This window comes from Coregonus lavaretus, assembly GCF_964263955.1.
Source record: "Coregonus lavaretus genome assembly, chromosome: 28".
Lineage (NCBI taxonomy): Eukaryota > Metazoa > Chordata > Actinopteri > Salmoniformes > Salmonidae > Coregonus > Coregonus lavaretus.
In genome coordinates, this window is record NC_140015.1 from 2871046 (window position 1) to 2894546 (window position 23501).

Consider the following 23501-nt stretch of genomic DNA (forward strand, 5'->3'; position numbering starts at 1 on the left):
CCAACACACCTCCAGGCTGTGTAAGGGCTATTTGACCAAGAAGGAGAGTGATGGAGTGCTGCATCAGATGGCCTGGCCTCCACAATCACCCAACCTCAACCCAATTGAGATGGTTTGAGATGAGTCGGACCGCAGAGTGAAGGAAAAGCAGCCAACAAGTGCTCAGCATATGTGGGAACTCCTTCAAGACTGTTGGAAAAGCATTCTAGGTGATGCTGGTTGAGAGAATGCCAAGAGTGTGCAAAGATGTCATCAAGGCAAGGGGTGGCTATTTGAAGAATATCAAATATAAAATATATTTTGATTCATTTAACACTTTTTTGGTTACTACATGATTCCATATGTGTTATTTCATAGTTTTGATGTCTTCACTATTATTCTACAATGTAGAAAATAGTAAAAATAAAGAAAAACCCAAGAATGAGTAGGTGTGTCCAAACTTTTGACTGGTACTGTATATCACACACACACACACAGAGTATACAAAACATTAAGAACACCTGCTCTTTCCATGACAGACTGACCGGGTGAAATCTATGATCCCTTAATGATGTTACTTGTTAAATACACTTCAATCAGTGTAGATGAAGAGGAGAAGACCAGTTAAAGAAGGCCTTCTAAGCCTCGAGACAATTGAGACATGGATTATGTATGTGTGCCATTCAGAGGGTGAATGGGCAAGACAAAATATTTAAGTGCCTTTGAACGGGGTATGGTAGTAGATGCCAGGCGCACCGGTTTGTGACAAGAACGGCAACGCTGCTGGATTTTTCACGCTCAACAGTTTCCTGTGTGTATCAAGAATGCTCCACCACCCAAAGGACATCCAGCCAACTTGAAAACTGTGGGAAGCATTGGAGTCAACATGGGCCAGCATCCCTGTGGAAGGCTTTCGACACCTTGTAGAGTCCATGCCCCGACAAATTAAGGCTGTTCTGAGGGCAAAAGGGAGGGGTGCAACTCAATATTAGGAAGGTGTTCCTAATGTTTGGTATACTCAGTGTGTATATTTATATAAAAACAAACATCACATGCTATTCTTGGAAAAGCTGTATGTAAGTGACGGAGTGGCAGAGCCGATGGCCCTTACGCAGGGTGAGGGGGCACACTGGCACACATCCAGGCCAGGAAGAACAACGGATGAGGGATGAAAGATCAATGAAAACATCTCCCTTCACCTCTCAGTCCCAGCCGTTGTCCTTTATCATGTGGGACAGCTCAATGATGAACTTCCCCTCCTTGTACTTCTGACTTAACTCAAAGGCCTGCTCCTGTAGAGAGAGAGGGGGGTGATAAGAGGCGGGAGGGCGTAGTAGACAAGCTTAAAAAGACATCTACATTTTCTGAGGATGGGGATATTCTTTTAGTTCTTCATTCTTTACAGTGTGTAGACAGATAAGTAGCATACTATCTGTGTGTGTGCGCGTCCTTACGTATTTCCAGCCCAGTGTGGTGTGGCAGTTCTCACAGTAGATGTCTGCCACAGCGTGGAGCCCGGTGAGTAGCAGCCTCTCCTCGGCAAGACCACAGCCCACGTTCACCCTGAAAACAGCAGGAACAAGAACCACAGGCCAATTACCGCCATGGTTCCCCGCCACAAATTTCTGTTTTGTGACCTGACCTTAGCTTATCGGATTTTCTGGTGACCCACCAGATAAGCATATACAGTACCAGTGAAACGTTTGGACACACCTACTCATTCATGGGTTTTTCTTTATTTGTACTATTTTCTACATTGTAGAATAATAGTGAAGACATCAAAACAATGAAATAACACATATGGAATCATGTAGTAACCAAAAAAGTGTTCAACAAATCAAAATATATTGTATATTTGAGATTCTTCAAATAGCCACCCTTTGCCTTGATGACAGCTTTGCACACTCTTGGCATTCTCTCAACAAGCTTCACCTGAAATGCTTTTCCAACAGTCTCACATATGCTGAGCACTTGTTGGCTGCTTTTCCTTCACTCTGCCGTCAGACTCATCCCAAACCATCTCAATTTGGTTGAGATCGGGGGACTGTGGAGGCCAGGTCATCTGATGCAGCACTCCATCACGCTCCTTCTTGGTTAAATAGCCCTTACACAGCCTGGAGGTGTGTTGGGTCATTGTCCTGTTGAAAAACTAATGATAATCCCACTTTGCCCAAACCAGATGGGATGGCGTATCACTGCAGAATGCTGTGGTAGCAATGCTGGTTAAATGTGCCTTGAATTCTAAATAAATCACAGACAGTGTCAACAGCAATGCACCCCCACACCATAACACCTCCTCCTCCATGCTTTACGGTGGGAAATACACATGCGGAGATCATCCGTTCACCCACACCGCGCCTCACAAAGACACTGCAGTTGGAACCAAAAATCTCAAATTTGGACTCCAGACCAAAGCACAAATTTCCACCGGTCTAATGTCCATTGCTTGTGTTTCTTGGCCCAAGCAAGTCTCTTCTTATTATTGGTGTCCTTTAGTAGTTGTTTCTTTGCAGCAGTTTGACCATGAAGGCCTGATTCACACAGTCTCCTCTGAACAGTTGATGTTGAGATGTGTCTGTTACTTGAACTCTGTGAAGCATTTGGGCTGGTAACTCTAATGAACTTATCCTCTGCAGCAGATGTAACTCTGGGTCTTCCATTCCTGTGGCAGTCCTCATGAGAGCCAGTTTCATCATAGCGCATGATGGTTTTTGCGACTGCACTTGAAGAACTTTCAAAGTTCTTGAAATGTTCCATATTGACTGACCTTCATGCCTTCAAGTAATGATGGACTGTCTTTTCTCTTTGCTTATTTGAGCTGTTCTTGCCATAATATGGACTTGGTCTTTTACCAAATAGGGCTACCTTGACCAACCCTACCTTGTCACAACACAACTGATTGGCTAAAATGCATTAAGAAGGAAAGAAATTCCACAAATTAACTTTTAACAAGGCACACCTGTTAATTGAAATGCATTCCAGGTGACTACCTCATGAAGCTGGTTGAGAGATGGCCAAGAGTGTGCAAAGCTGTAATCAAGGCAAAGGGTGGCTATTTGAAGAATCTCAAATATAAACATGTATTTTGATTTGTTTAACACTTTTTTGGTTACTACATGATTCCATATGTGTTATTTCATAGTTTTGATGTCTTCACCATTATTCTACAATGTAAAAAATCGTAAAAATAAAGAAAAACCCTTGAATGAGTATGTGTCCAAACTTTTGACTGGTAGTGTATATTTCTTTTTTTGAACAAGAAAGGTGATAATTCTATCTAGAACCTAATATTTAGCCCCAAATCAGGGGGAGTTAGCTATGCACCAGTTGAGAAACGACATGCAAACTACTAAATGTAAACTACAGCAACCAGAAGGTAAATATAAATCAACTAGAACGTGACCTCTACTGTTAGGATAGTGAACTGGCTTCATGGTGCATTGTATGGCTCACAGGACTAGTGTAAACACACTGAAATGGCATAAGGAGAACCTGGCAGATGCATGATAATGAAAATGTACTGAGGCTTGAGCGGTAACTAAGGTAGGACTGTGTTTTAGGGACTTAAAAGGAATACTATTTTGTTCATTAGTTATGTAGGCTATATGGCCATACACTGGATGACAAGTAAAGATACTCACACAGAGTTGAAGAGGTAGGCACGTCCCTGGCTACCCTGAAAAGACTGGACAAAATAAAAGAGAGAATGAACTCAAATGTGCCACGAAGACAGAGAGAGACAATGTAAAATAAATAAATACAAATCGGTGGTTATAAGGAAAGTGGGACATTGAGGTAACGCTTCCCAGCTGGCTGTTGTTTATCTTGTTATTACAATTTTATTACTTGTTATTGAAATGTAATATCATTTCACACAGCCAACCAGGGGTTGGAAGCAAAATTATTTTACAATCGTTTTGTTCTAAACAAAATCACTATTTTTTTTGTTCCGTTACTGTTCCGACCAGCAAAATAAAGCTCTGAACCAGTTCGAACCAAAAAAGTACGGGTTTATGTAGTTCCTTTTTTAACCTGTGAAATCAACAGTTTTTTTTTACATTTAGCTCATTTTAGCAGACACTCTTATCCAGAGCGACTTACAGGAGCAATTAGGGCTAAGTGCATTGCTCAAGGGCACAGACAGATTTTTCACCTAGTCGGCTCAGGGATTTGAACCAGCGACCTTTCGATTACTGGCCCAATGCTCTTAACCACTAAGCTACCTACCGCTTTACTTCACTAATCAGTGCGGATAGAGCAGGCAAGCTAGTTGTTTACATGCGTGATGGACAGACAAGTGGGGAGAGAGTGAGAGAGGGTTGAGGAGAAGGCTTGAAGCGCTAGGCATCTTGTTATGACATGCATTATCTGAATTAGGTCCACAGAATTATACCTAGGAGGAGTGGCTTCTGTGAAGGAACTTTGAATGGCCTTTGAGCTAGCAAGCTAACACGCTTGAACCTAAACACGCACAGGCAAAGATTCTCATCTTGCAGGCAGCTGCTGGAATACGTTTGAGTGATAGAGAGGGTTTTGCAAACGCGCTTTGTTGCGTTTTTTGTGGGACTAGAAAAAAATGCCTGGAACGTAAAATAATGTTATTAACCGGTTTCCATGCTTTTAAAATAAGGGTTCTGTTCCTTGAAAAATGTCATTATTTTCCGGTTTCCGGTTATGTTCCCTGAACCGGTTCCAACCCCTGCAGCCAACACAGGCTTATTATTCAACTATATGGAATTTACATTGCTCGATCTAATATTTATATATTTCTTAATTCCATTCTTTTACTTTTAGATTTGTGTGTATTGTTGTGAATTGTTAGATACTACTGCACTGTTGGAGCTAGGAACACAAGCATTTCGCTACAGCCGCAATAACATCGGCTAAATATGTGTATGTACATTTACATTTTAAATTTTAGTCATTTAGCAGACGCTCTTATCCAGAGCGACTTACATGAGCAATTAGGGTTAAGTGCCTTGCTTAAGGGCACATCGACAGATTTTTCACCTAGTCGGCTCAGGGATTAGAACCAGCGACCTTTCGGTTACTGGCACAACGCTCTTACCCACTAAGCTACCTGCCGCCCCGGTTATTTTATTTAACCCACTAGCCATAAATGGTCCCTGTAGTCTCACCTTGGAGATGAGGTCATCATGGTTGGCCAGGTGTGCTCGGCAGTGAACACAGCTGTACCTGCGGTGGCAGGAGTCAAGGTACGCCTGGAACGTCTTAGCCTTCGTCTGCTTCACCATGTCTGAGGAGAAAACAGAGTGACAACGTTTAACAGGAAAACAGGAGAGGAGACAGAGAGGATATGGGGCATTACAGGGGCTCATAATGCTAGGCTACTCCTAAATGTGATTGTAGTAAACCCTAAACTTCACTATTTGTGTAGTGTAGTAACAATGAGAAAATGCCATTTTGTAAGCGTATTTGCCAAATAGGGCAAAGTTGAGCAAACAACACAAACACAAAGAGCAACATATGATTCCCATGGCTTTCAAATGAAAACAGGAAAAATAAAATGCAAGTGTAAGAAACAAGTTCAATAACTGTTGGCTGTCTGTCCTCTGTCCTGTCCAACATTACAAAAAAAGTAATGCCAGCATTGTAGAAAACGTATGCACTCAAATGTTAATTTCCTCTCCATTTAGGCATGACAAGTCACACCTTGTCATGGTACAAGTGTGTCACAAAAAATGTCAGAAGGAATATGAATCACACAATAATGAACTAACTGTATTATTAGGAGTGGGAAACAGGTCTGGGCACATATTAGTTACTTTATTTTAAGCCATATGCATGTCTAATTCGCAGCTCACTTCCTGGTACAATTACAGCAGGGTCCGTGCTATCAAGCGATCCTCCGTGCTATCCACGATCCTTGGAACGTCCCAACCCAATTGAAGTTTACATTTTAAATGGTTTAAGTAAGGTTAAGACGTCGCAAGGATCCCGATAACGATGACCATTGCACCAGACGGAACACAACATGCATTGACCTACTTAACTGTACCAGCTAAACCAGACTATGTATGGTCAGAGTCAGTAACGCTCCATAGATGGATGGGAAAATTAGTTCATTTTTTACTCAAAAGTCTTGGGTAATTTAAAACGGTTAAATGCCCATGTGAAAATCCATTATTATAGCTAGAGTAATTTCAAAATAACGGCCAGTATTAATGTCACAGCATAGATACACAACAACAAGCAAAACATCACTCTGATCCTTGCAATTTTGCTAGCCTGCTAACGTTAGCTGACTCGCTCCACATTCTGACAAAGCAACAAACTAACGTTAGCTAACTACTTAGCTACGTATAATTCCCCAAAACGATTGCTACAGTGAATTATTCCTCGTCAGTCTTCCTCTCTAGCTAGCTATCGTGAGTGACGTTAGCTTGCTAGCTAGCAACTCAACCATAATCTGGGTTTACAGGAGAATATGTTTACTTTAAACCCGCCATTTCAGGCTCAGCTAGCAACATGGAAGGAAATACAAGCGCAAGAGAAAATAGCTCGAACTGGACTCACCTAACGTAGTTATCGGATTTTCAGTGTAAGACCTAATTCTAACGAAGATATGACCAGCAAACTACCGTTGGATAGGTCAATTGAGATGCATCAGTAAATTGCTCAATCGTCTAGGGGATAGGTTGTTGGGTCACTTTTTCAGCAAGAAACAATCGGACGAATGGATCCAAACAATCAAGAAGAATCGTGGTGCAGATTTGCCTTGCAGCTGTTCTCTCTCCGTCTCTCACACTTGACAACAGGAACACGTTTTTCTCTGAGATTAAACAGTTTCGAGTATGTTGTAGTTAAAATATTAAAAGAACTATAGTTACTCCGACTAAGTTTTTTGTAGATAGGATATTTTCGTGGTGCCGGGACAAACTTGCAATATTATTCAGGGTTTGTTTACAACGCTGGTTAAGGAGGCGGTACCAAATACGTCCCCAGCAACAAAACAAATCCCAAACGACCAATAGGAATCGTCAGATTGACTGGCAGAATGTAGGTCAGCCAATTAGGTTGAATTTTTACTCGTATCTATGAGGGGATTCGATTAATATCGCCCGGGCGTCAATGTAGTCGTGTTTTGCACTGGCTGAACGTTTATTGCATTCGATTCCCGGGCGTGGTTGTGAGCCATGTTTCTGAAGCGTGGATAACGCTGCCTTGTTGATAACATAACGAAGCGGTGCAGATTTGTTCGATTTGAGCAGTCACGTAACGGGCCATAGGCCGGTTTAACCCGGGCCATCTTAATATAACACCCCATATAGAACAATCATCAGAAATTACGCGATATGAATCAGACAGTGGGGCGCCGCCCGACCCACTAGTTGGTCAGAAGGTTCAAATCAACGTTTCATATCGTGGTGTCCGTGTACTGTATTGACAATGACGCGAGATCACATTTCCAGCATGGCCGACAACCAGACCTCCCTTGCCCGCCATAGGAAGCAAAATGGTAATTAATAAATAAGAAGTGAGCATTGCATTTGCAGCACCTTAATTAATAAAAACATTTCAAGCGTAAACTCTGGCTGGCTGCTGGCTCACCCGATTAGACAACAATCACCACGTTGCTGGCCCGCGGGCGCGTTGCAGGTCGACACGGGGGGGTTCATTGCTAGGCTGCGGTTGCAGGTCGACACGGGTGCGTTCCAGGTGTACTTCATTGCTTCTTAATTTTTTTTTGTCATTTAGCAGACACTCTTATCCAGAGCGACTTACAGGAGCAATTAAGTTTAAGTGCCTTGCTCAAGGGCACATCGACAGATTTTTCACCTAGTCGGCTCGGGGATTAGAACCAGCGACCTTTCGGTTACTGGCACAATGCTCTTAACCACTAAGCTACCTGCCGCCGGGTGTATTGCAACGTTTGGATAGTTAACATAACAGATTAGCATAATTAGTTCAGATTATTTGATTATTTATTGGCCTCTACTTTTATTTTATTTTTTACAAATCCCAAATCACTATTGGAGGGCTTATCACCTCTGTTCCTGTAGAGCTACCATCCTGTAGGTTTTCACTCCAAACCCAGTAGTAACTAATGTGATTCAGTTTATCAACCAGTTAGTTAGGTGTGCTAGATGTTAAGTTGCGTCAATTCAAATCTGGTATAGGAACAAAAAGAGGTCAATACACGTCTTCTAAAATAGACTAGTATTTTAATTAATGCAAACACTTGAATTGGTAAATATGATGTTTGTATATACGGGCCCACTGAAAAACCACGCAGGGCAGTCAGAGAACTGAGCCATTGTTATAAGTTCTTCTTTAAATACTCTGACAGAGATAGTTCCCACTCCCTGCTGGCCTATCAGAGTAGAGACTAAGCGTGGTTTAGACTTACTCAGCCTATCATTGGCGCACAGGCTGGTCCCAGCCCCTTGGCACTTCACTGTTGCCAGGCATTAGTTGTTATCTTTACAACTTGTCTCGAGTCAGCAACCTCAGACATCTTTGTAGCAGAACACATGTCCTTGAGCGGTTTAACAAAGAGGCAGTGTGTGTGTATGTGAGTCACAAGTCTGTCTCAGCCTACCCCCTAATGGTTCCCCACATTAATCACAGCTTGTTATGTTAAACAATCTGTATCAGTACAGCACAAACCTATTATGTTTAATCATTAATGTATTCTTTCTAAGCTAGGCATCACATCTAGTTATAAGAAAATAGATCCCCACATAGATAAGGGTTTGAAGAAAAACCTACACTCCCATTCAAACCCAGAATCCTATAATGGATTTCTCAAGATTTCCAACACGATTCAACGAGACAAGATTTGGAAGGATGGCCACATGAGGCTAGTGTTGAACATATCAGCTAACCACATATTGGTGGTGTTCCTGCCTGATTATGTTGAAGACGTTGCATTGCATCAACCAATGGTTGTGTGCCATGTCATCGACTGTGGGGCATTACATTGCTATATCATATGATGTGGTTAGCTGACATGTTAAACACCTATCCAAGCTTTGCGAGATCTGGCAGCCGTCTGCAATGAAGTCAAGTAGGAATGCGACCCATATGATATAGTGGGATAGTAATCTAATGCCCGACTGCGCAGTCGATGATGTGGGATTCAAATGACGTGCTATGCAACTACTGGTTGATGCAATGCATTATCTGCAATTTGGTCAGGGCCTGGAACATGACCCAAAACTAGCTGAATCAGGTATGTTAGGTCCAGGTTGGACTGAATACCCACAGGAGGGTAGATCTCCAGGAAGAGGGTTAGGTAGCTCTGTTGTAACCTATGTAAGTACTAGGTCGTATTTATTGGTATGGACCGTAGCAAAACACCCTTGCAATGAAAAACTAAAAACAAGCATTTCTTATAGGACAAGTTCAGGTAGTCCCTTGCAGTTTCAGTCCCTTTTCATTCTGTTTGGTGTCTAGTGAATACGACCCTGTACTGCCTCCAACCAAGTCCCAGGCTTTTGTGGGCACACTGCCCCACGACGGCTCATTTGCAGTTCTTTAGTTTAAGTTTTGTTTTTGTGTAGAGAGCAGTCTCGCACATTGGTTGTTGAACGATGGCCGACCCAGATTGTCCTTTACGAATTCAGAAAGACTGGCACTGCTCACAGGAAAGATCAAAAGGAAGATGTGACGGACTGGTCTTGGTCTCCCATCTCGTGTAGTGTCTTTAGATTGTTCTGTTACACTGGTCACAGCAAGACTCTTTATTGCCACACAATCAGAGTTGGTGGTCATTGCTTTTGGTACAGCATGATAGGCAAAAACTCTCACATGGTTTTAGTTTGAACTTATTAGTATAACATGTTAAGGCACAGTGTGAATTGCATTGACTCTTGAATTGCAAGAGACAACACAATAAAGAACAGCCAGGAAAATAACCTCTCCCTCAACGTCAACAAAACGAAAGAAAAACTAAAGAGCTGATCGTGGACTTTAGGAGACAGTAGAGGGGGCACGCCCCCATCCACATTGACGGGACTGCAGTGGAGAAGGTGAAAAGCTTCAATTTCCTCGGCGTACACATCACTGACAATCTGAAATGGTCCACCCACACAGACAATGTGGTGAAGAAGGCACAACAGCGCCTCTTCAACCTCAGAAGGCTGAAGAAATTTGGCTTGGCCCCTAAGACCCTCACAAACTTTTACAGATGCAGCATTGAGAGCATCCTGTCAGGCTGTAACACCGCCTGGTACGGCAACTGCACCGCCCGCAACCGCAGGGCTCTCCAGAAGGTGGTGTGGTCTGCCCAACTCATCACAGGGGGCACACTGCCTGCCCTCCAAGACACCTAGAGCACCCGATGTCAGAGGAAGGCCAAAAAGATAATCAAGGACATCAACCACCCGAGCCACTGCCTGCTCACCCTGCTATCATCCAGAAGGCGAGGTCAGTACAGGTGCATCAAAGCTGGGACCGAGAGACTGAAAAAGGCCATCAGACTGTTAAATAGCCATCACTAGCTGGCCTCCACCCAGTACCCTGCCCTGAACTTAGTCACTGTCACTAGCCGGCTACCACCCGGTTACTCAACCCTGCACCTTAGAGGCTGCTGCCCTATGTACATAGACATGGAATCACTGGTCACTTTAATAACGGAACACTGGTCACTTTAATAATGTTTAAATACTGTTTTACTCATTTCATATGTATATACTGTATTATACTGAATTCTAGTCAATGCCACTCCAACATTTCTCGTCCTAATATTTATATATTTCTTAATTCCATTCTTTTACTTTTAGATTTGTGTGTATTGTTGTGAATTGTTAAATACTACTGCACTGTTGGAGCTAGGAACACAAGCATTTTGCTACACCCGCAATAACATCTGCTAAATATGTGTATGCGACCAATAAAATTGTATTTGATTTGAATATATCATATAATAATGTAGACATTAAATGTATCTCTAACAGTATAGAGTCTGATAACAGAATGTAGGAAATCGTTGCAATGGCTTTGTCCTAGCAGGTGGAACTGAGAAGCTGTGAACTGTCAGTGCTGTCTGAGTGGAGGGAGGTCGTGAAGAGGGTGTGATGGATCTCTCATGTCTTTGAGGGGTAAAATTGTGGCTTCCTATCTACATTCCGTTAAAGTCACCAACCATGGCCAAAAACATGAGGGTAGAACTGGGGAGCAGGGTAGCAAGATATAGCCATCTGCTCTACCTCTTTCGTGCAACTGACAAGCCGAACATCAGCATACTCCAGCACAACATACTTGACTACATGAGCCCTTGTAATATTGTTATAATATTGTTATAATCCATATACTGTATATCAGCACCATGTCACCAGGTCAAATTCCTGGTACATGTAAATATTCTTGGTGAATAACGTTTGTTCTGATTTTACAGCCCGTTGTTACAAAGTTAGTTACAAACAGAAGCAAAATCACCATGTCAATAGCAACACAACCCAGTAACATAACAACAGTGTACCGCATCAGCCAACATATCATGGAAACAATCTCACTAGTAAGTCCTGACAATAATCAGTGGAGTAGGTTTTTAGTGTGTTAATGGCTAAGGGCACAAAGCTTATACTGAAACATGCCTTATTGCATCATACGGTACCTTTGGCTGGATGTGAATAATGTGAAGTCAGTATCATCTGCCATGGGGCTTGCCTTGCGTTTAATCTTGTATTATGCCTTAGTGATTTCTTAGCTTATTATGGCCCACTTCTCATATGAAGTCTGTGATATGTATACTGATCCATATATAACACTGGATTAGGATATGTCTTAACAAGTGTCATTCTGTTCTTAGGACAAAGAAGATCGTACATGTTTCCTGATCAAAGAGAGGTTTTGAAAGCCTTATTTAACCAGGGAATGACCAGGAGAGGGTCGCCTGTGCTGGCGGAGGCAGTCACCAGAGCTGGACTGTCGGAGAGTGTGGTGGAGGTGAGGGCAATTCATGTTCTGTTTTCTATTCTGTGAATATCAGAAAGGGTTTTGTATTTTTGTTATATCTCCCTGGGTTCTGGGCAAAACATTTGGCTTAGGACTACTTAGGAAACTTCCTATGGCCTTACTGATGATTCACCTTTTATATAAGACATTAATTGAAAGCATCTTAACCTTCTGCTTCCTTGGGTGGTATGGTTCGGCAGCATCAAGTCTCAAAGCCTCCCATCACTCTACAAATCAAGAACCATCCATGAATCCAGAACATTTTACTAAGACACACCCACTATACGACCAGTACCAACAGCTGCTGTCAGGTCGAAGGTTCAAAACCCCACTCTGTAGAACAAACAGGGCACACAAGTCATTCATATCAACCAGCATCAGGTTCCTACATCCAGGAAGACGAAACCGTAACTCACCACCTATAGTATAGCTCTATCTATTTGTCTGTCTGACCTTGTCTTGTGAAGTATGTCCTGTGATATTTATGTTGTATTTAAGTGAAGTGTTGAATGTTCTGTGATGTGTTACATGTGTGCCATTATTCCCAAACAAATGCCGCTATGGAACCATTAAGTATTCATTCATCCATCTTTGTCGGGCTATTGGATTCCCTCCCCTGGTCCCAATGCACTCCCTACCCCTTCCCCTTGGGTAGCTATCAGAGGGTTATGACTTCAAATTCTGAAAGAATAACATGCAAATCCTGGATCCTATCCTCTGCTGTTGTGATAATAATGTTGATTCTTATGTTATTTTAACCTTTTCCAGTAGCTACAGTGGCTTGCGAAAGTAAATATAATATTAATAATATGCCATTTAGCAGACGCTTTTATCCAAAGCGACTTACAGTCATGCGTGCATACATTTTTTTTGTGTATGGGTGGTCCCGGGGATCGAACCCACTACCTTGGCGTTACAAGCGCCGTGCTCTACCAGCTGAGCTACAGAGGACCAAGTATTCACCCCCCTTGGCATTTTTCCTATTTTGTTGCCTTACAACACATCATTTGATTTACACAACATGCCTACCACTTTGAAGATGCAAAATATTTTTTTATTGTGAAACAAACAAGAAATAAGACAAAAAAACAGAAAACTTGAGCGTGCATAACTATTCACCCCCCCCCCCCCCAAAGTCAATACTTTGTAGAGCCACCTTTTTCAGCAATTACAGCTGCAAGTCTCTTTGGGTACGTCTCTATAAGCTTGGCACATCTAGCCACTGGGATGTTTGCCCATTTTTCAAGGCAAAACTGCTCCAGCTCCTTCAAGGTGGATGGATTCCGCTGGTGTACAGCAATCTTTAAGTCATACCACAGATTCTCAATTGGATTGAGGTCTGGGCTTTGACTAGGCCATTCCAATACATTTAAATGTTTCCCCTTAAACCACTTGAGTGTTGCTTTAGCAGTATGCTTAGGGTCATTGTCCTGCTGGAAAGTGAACCTCCGTCCCAGTCTCAAATCTCTGGAAGACTGAAACAGGTTTCCCTCAAGAATTTCCCTGTATTTAGCACCATCCATCATTCCTTCAATTCTGACCAGTTTCCCAGTCCCTGCCGATGGAAAACATTGGATGGTGTTCTCGGGGTGATGAGAGGTGTTGGGTTTGCGCCAGACATAGCGTTTTCTTTGATTGCCAAAAAGCTCAATTTTTGTCTCATCTGACCAGAGTACCTTCTTCCATATGTTTGGGGAGTCTCCCACATGCCATCTGGCGAACACCAAACATGTTTGCTTATTTATTTCTTTAAGCAATGGCTTTTTTCTGGCCACTCTTCCGTAATGCCCAGCTCTGTGGAGTGTACGGCTTAAAGTGGTCCTATGGACAGATACTCCAATCTCCGCTGTGGAGCTTTGTAGCTCCTTCAGGGTTATCTTTAGTCTATTTGTTGCCTCTCTGATTAATGCCCTCCTTGCCTGGTCCGTGAGTTTTGGTGGGCGGCCCTCTCTTGGCAGGTTTGTTGTGGTGCCATATTCTTTCCATTTTTGAATAATGGATTTAATGGTGCTCCGTGGGTTTCTGATATTTTTTTATAACCCAACCCTGATCTATACTTCTCCACAACTTTATCCCTGACCTGTTTGGAGAGCTCCTTGTTCTTCATGGTGCCGCTTGCTTGGTGGTGCCCCTTGCTTAGTGGTGTTGCAGACTCTGGGGCCTTTCCGAACAGGTGTATATATACTGAGCTCATGTGGCCGCTCATGTGACACTTAGATTGCACACAGGTGGACTTTATTTAACTAATTATGTGATTTCTGAAGGTAATTGGTTGCACCAGATCTTATTTAGAGGCTTCATAGCAAAGGTGGTGAATACATATGCACGCACCACTTTTCCGTTATTTATTTTAGATACTTTTTTAAAACTAGTTATTTTAATTTCACTTCACCAATTTGGACTATTTTGTGTATGTCCATTACATGAAATCCAAATAAAAATCCATTTCAATTACAGGTTGTAATGCAACAAAATAGGAAAAACGCCAAGGGGGATGAATACTTTTGCAAGGCACTTTATTTCTGTTTTGCCTCTAGTTTCACTGCTCCTCTGGTTGTGACACAATACAGATAATTCATGGTATATAAGGTCTCCTTTTTCAATCATCTGCAAGATAAAACACTGAGTTGGTGGAGCAATATTTTTTTGTCTACCCTTTTAATAAACTATTATGTGCAATTACTCTGATTTGAAAATGTGATGCTGTAGTCTTTACTATTGTGTTGTCTTCCTATTGTTTCCTCTAGAACTGGTTAGGGAATGAAAGAAGAAAACTGTCCCAGAGTCAAGCTGTCCCTAAAAAAAAACTAAGATCTACAAACAGAATGTGTCAGCTTACAACTTGTTTATGAGGGACCACCTTAAAGCAAAAGGTTTGTGCAGGTTTGGCTTTAATTACCTGTTTGCAATTACAAGAGCAAGGCGGGCATTCATGTATTGTGGACTGTATGCATTTTTCTTTGATGTAGGTGAATTATTATTATTTTTAGATGAATGATCAGATGGGTTTCTCTTCAGAACTTTATGGGTCTAACAACAAATTCTAAAGTCTACTGACTCCATCTGACACATATTTCTACTTTGCTACAACAAGTAAATGTTTTGCTGTTTATTTATTTCACCTTTATTTAACCAGGTAAGCCAGTTGAGAACAAGTTCTCATTTACAACTGCGACCTGGCCAAGATAAAGCAAAGCAGTGCGATAAAAACAACAACACAGTTACATATGGGGTAAAACAAAACATAATGTCAAAAATACATATACATTGTGTGCAAATGTAGCAAGTTATGGAGGTAAGGCAATAAATAGGCCATAGTGCAAAATAATTACAATTAGTATTAACACTGGAATGATAGATGTGCAAGAGATGATGTGCAAATAGAGATACTGGGGTGAAAATTAGCAAAATAAATAACAAAATGGGGACGAGGTAGTTGGGTGGGCTAATTTCAGATGGGCAGTGTACAGGTGCAGCGATCGGTAAGATGCTTTGACAACTGATGCTTAAAGTTAGTGAGGCAGATAAGAGTCTCCAGCTTCAGAGATTTTTGCAGTTCGTTCCAGTCATTGGCAGCAGAGAACTGGAAGGAGGTGTTGGCTTTGGGGATGACCAGTGAGATATACCTGCTGGAGCGCATACTACATGTGGGTGTTGCTATGGTGACCAATGAGCTAAGATAAGGCGGGAATTTGCCTAGCAGTGATTTATAGATGGCCTGGAGCCAGTGGGTTTGGCGACGAATATGTAGTGAGGACCAGCCAACAAGAGCGTACAGATCACAGTGGTGGGTAGTATACAGTGGGGAAAAAAAGTATTTAGTCAGCCACCAATTGTGCAAGTTCTCCCACTTAAAAAGATGAGAGAGGCCTGTAATTTTCATCATAGGTACACGTCAACTATGACAGACAAAATCAGATTTTTTTTCTCCAGAAAATCACATTGTAGGATTTTTTATGAATCTATTTGCAAATTATGGTGGAAAATAAGTATTTGGTCAATAACAAAAGTTTCTCAATACTTTGTTACATACCCTTTGTTGGCAATGACACAGGTCAAACGTTTTCTGTAAGTCTTCACAAGGTTTTCACACAATGTTGCTGGTATTTTGGCCCATTCCTCCATGCAGATCTCCTCTAGAGCAGTGATGTTTTGGGGCTGTCGCTGGGCAACACGGACTTTCAACTCCCTCCAAAGATTTTCTATGGGGTTGAGATCTGGAGACTGGCTAGGCCACTCCAGTACCTTGAAATGCTTCTTACGAAGCCACTCCTTCGTTGTCCGGGCGGTGTGTTTGGGATCATTGTCATGCTGAAAGACCCAGCCACGTTTCATCTTCAATGCCCTTGCTGATGGAAGGAGGGTTTCACTCAAAATCTCACGATACATGGCCCCATTCATTCTTTCCTTTACAAGGATCAGTCGTCCTGGTCCCTTTGCAGAAAAACACCCCCAAAGCATGATGTTTCCACCCCCATGCTTCACAGTAGGTATGGTGTTCTTTGGATGCAACTCAGCATTCTTTGTCCTCGAAACACGACGAGTTGAGTTTTTACCAAAAAGTTCTATTTTGGTTTCATCTGACCATATGACATTCTCCCAATCCTCTTCTGGATCATCCAAATGCACTCTAGCAAACTTCAGATGGGCCTGGACATGTACTGGCTTAAGCAGGGGGACACGTCTGGCACTGCAGGATTTGAGTCCCTGGCGGCGTAGTGTGTTACTGATGGTAGGCTTTGTTACTTTGGTCCCAGCTCTCTGCAGGTCATTCACTAGGTCCCCCCGTGTGGTTCTGGGATTTTTGTTCACCGTTCTTGTGATCATTTTGAACCCACGGGGTGAGATCTTGCGTGGAGCCCCAGCTCGAGGGAGATTATCAGTGGTCTTGTATGTCTTCCATTTCCTAATAATTGCTCCCACAGTTGATTTCTTCAAACCAAGCTGCTTACCTATTGCAGATTCAGTCTTCCCAGCCTGGTGCAGGTCTACAATTTTGTTTCTGGTGTCCTTTGACAGCTCTTTGGTCTTGGCCATAGTGGAGTTTGGAGTGTGACTGTTTGAGGTTATGGACAGGTGTCTTTTATACTGATAACAAGTTCAAACAGGTGCCATTAATACAGGTAACGAGTGGAGGACAGAGGTGCCTCTTAAAGAAGAAGTTACAGGTCTGTGAGAGCCAGAAATCTTGCTTGTTTGTAGGTGACCAAATACTTATTTTCCACCATAATTTGCAAATAAATTCATAAAAAATCCTACAATGTGATTTTCTGGAAAAAAAATTCTCAATTTGTCTGTCATAGTTGACGTGTACCTATGATGAAAATTACAGGCCTCTCTCATCTTTTTAAGTGGGAGAACTTGCACAATTGGTGGCTGACTAAATACTTTTTTTCCCCACTGTATGGGGCTTTGGTGACAAAACGGATGGCACTGTGATAGACTACATCCAATTTGCTGAGTGGAGGCTATTTTGTAAATGACATCACCGAAGTCAAGGATCGGTAGGATAGTCAGTTTTACGAGGGCATGTTTGGCAGCATGAGTGAAGGAGGCTTTGTTGTGAAATAGGAAGCCGATTCTGGATTTAACTTTGGATTGGAGATGCTTAATGTGAGTCTGGAAGGAGAGTTTACAGTCTAACCAGACACCTAGGTATTTGTAGTTGTCCACATACTCTGTCAGACCCGTCGAGAGTAGTGATTCTAGTCGGGTGGGCGGGTGCCAGCAGCGTTCGATTGAAGAGCATGCATTTCGTTTTACCTGTGTTTAAGAGCAGTTGGAGGCTACGGAAGGAGTGTTGTATGGCATTGAAGCTCGTTTGGAGGTTTGTTAACACAGTGTCCAATGAAGGGCCAGATGTATACAAAATGGTGTCGTCTGCGTAGAGGTGGATCTGAGAATCACCAGCAGCAAGAGCGACATCATTGATATACACAGAGAAAAGAGTCGGCCCAAGAATTGAACCCCCATAGAGACTGCCATTGGTCCAGACAACAGGCCCTCCGATTTGACACATTGAACTCTATCTGAGAAGTAGTTGGTGAACCAGGCGAGGCATTCATTTGAGAAACCAATGCTATTTAGTCTGCCAATAAGAATGCGGTGGTTGACAGAGTCGAAAGCCTTGGCCAAGTCGATGAAGACGGCTGCACAGTACTGTCTATTATCGATCATGGTTATAATATCGTTTAGGACCTTGAGCGTGGCTGAGGTGGACCCATGACCAGCTCGGAAACCGGATTGCATAGCAGAGTTGGTACGGTGTGATTCGAAATGGTCGGTGATCTGTTTTGTTAACTTGGCTTTCAAAAACTTTCGAAAGGCAGGACATGATGGATATAGGTCTGTAACAGTTTGGATCTAGAGTGATGATTTGTAGGGGTCGAGATTTTGCAGCTCTTTCAGAACATCAGCTGTCTGAATTTGTGTGAAGGAGAAGCGGGGGGGGCATGGGCAAGTTGCAGCGGAGGGTGCAGAGCTGGTGACCGGGGTAGTTGTAGCCTGGTGGAAAGCATGGCCAGCCGTAGCAAAATGCTTGTTGAAATTCTTGATTATTGTAGATTTATCGGTGGTGATAGTGTTTCCTAGCCTCAGTGCAGTGGGCTGCTGGGAGGAGGTGCTCTTATTCTCCATGGAGAATACTTATGTCATGCAATAAAATGCAAATTAATTACTTAAAAATCATACAATGTGATTTTCTGGATTTTTGTTTTAGATTCCGTCTCTCACAGTTGAAGTGTACCTATGATAAAAATTACAGACCTCTACATGCTTTGTAAGTAGGAAAACCTGCAAAATCGGCAGTGTATCAAATACTTGTTCTCCCCTCTGTATGTATGTATGTATGTATGTGTGTGTATGTACAGTGAGGGAAAATAGTATTTGATCCCCTGCTGATTTTGTACGTTTGCCCACTGACAAAGAAAGGATCAGTCTATAATTTTAATGGTAGGTTTATTTGAACAGTGAGAGACAGAATAATCCAGGCTCTGTCATAGCCGGCCGCGACCGGGAGACCCATGGGGCGGCGCACAATTGGCCCAGCGTCGTCCAGGGTAGGGGAGGGAATGGCTGGCAGGGATGTAGCTCATTTGGTAGAGCATGGCGTTTGCAACGCCAGGGTTGTGGGTTCGATTCCCACGGGGGGCCAGTATGAAAAATAAAAAAATAATGTATGCACTCACTAACTGTAAGTCGCTCTGGATAAGAGAGTCTGCTAAATGACTAAAATGTAAATGTAATAACAACAAAAAAATCCAGAAAAACGCATGTCAAAAATTGTATAAATTGATTTGCATTTTAATGAGGGAAATAAGTATTTGACCCCTCTGCTAAACATGACTTAGTACTTGGTGGCAAAACCCTTGTTGGCAATCACAGAGGTCAGACGTTTCTTGTAGTTGGCCACCAGGTTTGCACACATCTCAGGAGGGATTTTGTCCCACTCCTCTTTGCAGATCTTCTCCAAGTCATTAAGGTTTCGAGGCTGACGTTTGGCAACTCGAACCTTCAGCTCCCTCCACAGATTTTCTATGGGATTAAGGTCTGGAGACTGGCTAGGCCACTCCAGGACCTTAATGTGCTTCTTCTTGAGCCACTCCTTTGTTGCCTTGGCCGTGTGTTTTGGGTCATTGTCATGCTGGAATACCCATCCACGACCCATTTTTTAATGTCCTGGCTGAGGGAAGGAGGTTCTCACCCAAGATTTGACGGTACATGGCCCCGTCCATCGTCCCTTTGATGCAGTGAAGTTGTCCTGTCCCCTTAGCAGAAAAACATCCCCAAAGCATAATGTTTCCACCTCCATGTTTGACGGTGGGGATGGTGTTCTTGGGGTCATAGGCAGCATTCCTCCTCCTCCAAACACGGCGAGTTGAGTTGATGCCAAAGAGCTCCATTTTGGTCTCATCTGACCACAACACTTCCACTCAGTTCTCCTCTGAATCATTCAGATGTTCATTGGCAAACTTCAGACGGGCATGTATATGTGCTTTCTTGAGCAGGGGGACCTTGCGGGCGCTGCAGGATTTCAGTCCTTCACGGCGTAGTGTGTTACCAATTGTTTTCTTGGTGACTATGGTCCCAGCTGCCTTGAGATCATTGACAAGATCCTCCCGTGTAGTTCTGGGCTGATTCCTCACCGTTCTTATGATCATTGCAACTCCACGAGGTGAGATCTTGCATGGAGCCCCAGGCCGAGGGAGATTGACAGTTATTTTGTTGATCTTCCATTTGCGAATAATCGCACCAACTGTTGTCACCTTCTCACCAAGCTGCTTGGCGATGGTCTTGTAGCCCATTCCAGCCTTGTGTAGGTCTACAATCTTGTCCCTGACATCCTTGGAGAGCTCTTTGGTCTTGGCCATGGTGGAGAGTTTGGAATCTGATTGATTGATTGCTTCTGTGGACAGGTGTCTTTTATACAGGTAACAAGCTGAGATTAGGAGCACTCCCTTTAAGAGTGTGCTCCTAATCTCAGCTCGTTACCTGTATAAAAGACATCTGGGAGCCAGAAATCTTTCTGATTGAGAGGGGGTCAAATACTTATTTCCCTCATTAAAATGCAAATCAATTTATAACATTTTTGACATGCGTTTTTCTGGATTTTGTTGTTGTTATTCTGTCTCTCACTGTTCAAATAAACCTACCATTAAAATTATAGACTGATCATTTCTTTGTCAGTGGGCAAACGTACAAAATCAGCAGGGGATCAAATACTTTTTTCCCTCACTGTACATACACATATACATACATACATACATACATACATACATACATACATACATACATACATACATACATACATACATACATACATACATACATACACATACATATCCTTTAAAAAATATATATTCCCCTTTATTACTTTCCAACCCCACCACCCTTTCCTTAATTGGAGTAAACTAGTGAACAACAATGCTTAGGCCTCTACTTCCAGCTTATACTTACTATATACATTTTATGGACACAGTCAATTTGACAATACATATATTTTGTTTGTTTTTTCTCCTGAACTACTTCTACTCTCAACCTCTCCGATCATTTTCATGATGTCCATCCGGTTTGCTTCTATATGCCATATCTTTCTAACTGTGCTCTTTCACAAAAGCTCCCAACCTACAACCTATATACTTATTATGGACACAGTGTGCTTACATTATTAGTTATCTTGTTATTAGTTGTTGTTAGTTATTAGTCCCATCCTTCAACTCCATTCAACACCTCCCATCTATCTCTTAACACCATCCATATTGGATTTCTATTTGCCATATATTTTTCAACTGTACTGTGATATTTTACAAAAGTTCTGAACCTTTCTATTCTCATTGTTTCTACAGATTGTAAATTGAAAATAAACATTCTTGCTAAAAGTATTATTATATTATTGATCGATTGACTATGACTTTTCAGATCACCCAGTAATGCTATCTGCAAGGTTAGCTCCAGGTAAATATTGCAATCCTTTAGCCATTCCTGGACCTGTGTCCAAAAACAAGCTACAAATGTACAGTACCAAAACAAATGATCTAATGATTCTGTCTCTTCGCAGCAAAATCTGCAGAGCTGGGAAGATTGTGTCCCCCATATAAATAACATTATATTGGTAGCAAGAATTGTATATAATAATTTAAATTGAAAGATTCTAAGTTTTGAATCCGGTGTCGTTTTGCATATCAGTTCATAAACACTATGCCATGGGATCGGTACGTCAAAAATCTCTTCCCAACTATTTTGCAATCTATATGGGATGGCTGTCAATCCTTTGGTCCTTAAATGAAACTGGTATACTTTTTTATTTATCACAGTTTTCTTTAACCAATTATGTTCTTTAATGCAAGGCCGACAGACAAGTTCCTTACTTTCTCCCCCTTCCACTTTCCTCTTCCATTTTTGCGGTAAGGCTGCAATTATTTGGTTGTAATTTTGGGTAGAGCAGACATTTCCATATGTTTTTGTTAGCTTCATGTGCGACATAACTCCACCAGTCCTACCGATGATATTATTTACGAAGATTATACCTTTTTTAAACATTTTGTCAAAAAATAGTTTTTTTGTGTTATATTTGAGTTTAACCACAATATTTGTTGCATTATTTGTTCTGTCGTTTCTGGAGGATTAAATTGAAATTGCAACCAACTTTCTATGGCTTGTTTTAGAAATAGTGATATTTGGGAGATGATTTCCTTTTCAAATTACTGAAAGTGAGAGGTTGTAATCTGAATAAAGGGAAAAAGGCCATTCTTGAACATAGGGTGAGACAATCTTACTAATTTGCTAGAGAACCAGTTCGGATTTCAGTATAACTTTTGTATGACTGAAGCTTTTAGTGATAGGTCTAATCCTTTAATATTTAATAATTTCTGTCCTCCAAATTCATATTAATTATATAAATAGACCCGTTTAATTTGGTTTGGCCTCAATATCTATTTATATAACTCATGTTGCCACTGCCATTATTTACCCCCCATAATAAAAATACATATTTATCCCACCATGTATATCTTAAACTTTATAAGATGATTAGAAAATTACATTAACTAAAGGTCTGACTTGTACTCAACTATCAAGTCTGATATTCTTATCTAGATTTAGATGAACCAGTCCAGTGCCTTGTGTTTCCAGTTCTTATTCATTGTAGCTGCTGCGTGCGTCACAGAAGCCCTATTTCTCCGAAGTCTAAAGGACAAGGTCTTAATAATCTTTTACCACGTCTCTAAAGAGTTGTGTTTGAATTTATCCACTTATTCCATTAACCTATTTGTTATACTGCATTCAACGCACTGAGAACCAGGTCAGGAAAGTGCAGCCTTTGTTTCCCACTGGGACCGGACTGGCTGGTAGATTATTGTTAAAAATCGTGAGCGGACTTTGACCATGGCCTGGGCTGAGAGAATGAGGAAGTGAAGCAAGTAAATACATAAATACTGTGTGTGTGTGTGTGTGGGAAGCCATTATTTTCCGGTGGTATAAACAAATGGAGGCTGGTCTTGAGAACACTTAAAACAATACAAGTATTTCTTTAAATCATCTTTGCATTGATAAACATACTACTTGTATAGCCTGTCATAAAGACCCCAAAAGTCAGTTATATTATGTAAATGTCATAATAACATGAGAGAACGTCAAGGATATAGACTTAAATAAATCACTTTTCCCCCCAACAACATCCAGACAGCCCCTGATAGATCCATTAGGGTTTGGGAAGGTTGCAGAGAGAGGTGAACAGTGTGTTAATATTTGGCCACAATCCATTAACCAAAAGACAGTAAGTGTAAGTGACATCCTTTTGTGTAGATGGAATGAAGTTGCCTAAAGACATTGATCAGAGGTTGGTTTTGTGTTTTTCCCTCTATTGGTTAAGGTTGGAATTTGGGAAAGTTACGCGGTCTTGGATCTGTGCTTTTCAGGCAACTTCCTCACAGAACTGTCCTTTTGCTCATTGCTGGAGACTGGAGTTGTGAAGGAAAATTGTGATTTCAGTGTGGTTCTTTCAGTGATAAACAACGTACGAGTGGAGGTCTCTTGATAGGTAGCTTGAGCTGCAGTCAAGAACCCTGTTTGGGAATCAGTAGTTTGATTGGAGGTTTGGGCTG

The 23501-nt window shown here is 41.8% G+C and overlaps 1 protein-coding gene across 1 annotated transcript; it reads right to left on the reverse strand.

Moving 5' to 3' along the window:
• Positions 1-372: 372 nt before the first annotated feature.
• On the reverse strand, positions 373-6894 carry LOC311104402 (protein yippee-like 3). Its single transcript, XM_084146220.1, has 5 exons — positions 6517-6894; positions 5118-5236; positions 3621-3664; positions 1434-1542; positions 373-1271 (listed from the first exon to the last, which is right to left on the reverse strand). The coding sequence occupies exons 2-5, from the start codon at positions 5232-5234 to the stop codon at positions 1182-1184; spliced, it is 360 nt and encodes a 119-aa protein (XP_084002346.1). The 5' UTR covers positions 5235-5236; positions 6517-6894; the 3' UTR covers positions 373-1181.
• Positions 6895-23501: the final 16607 nt, after the last annotated feature.

Coding starts and splice junctions, on each gene's coding strand:
- LOC311104402 (XM_084146220.1), bottom strand. CDS start 5,234: ATGGTGAAGCAGACGAAGGCTAAGACGTTCCAGGCGTACCTTGACTCC. Junction 1,543..3,620: donor GCCTACCTCTTCAACTCTGT/GTGAGTATCTTT, acceptor TGCTGTTTTCAG/GGTGAACGTGGGCTGTGGTC. Junction 1,272..1,433: donor CCACACTGGGCTGGAAATAC/GTAAGGACGCGC, acceptor CTCTCTCTACAG/GAGCAGGCCTTTGAGTTAAG.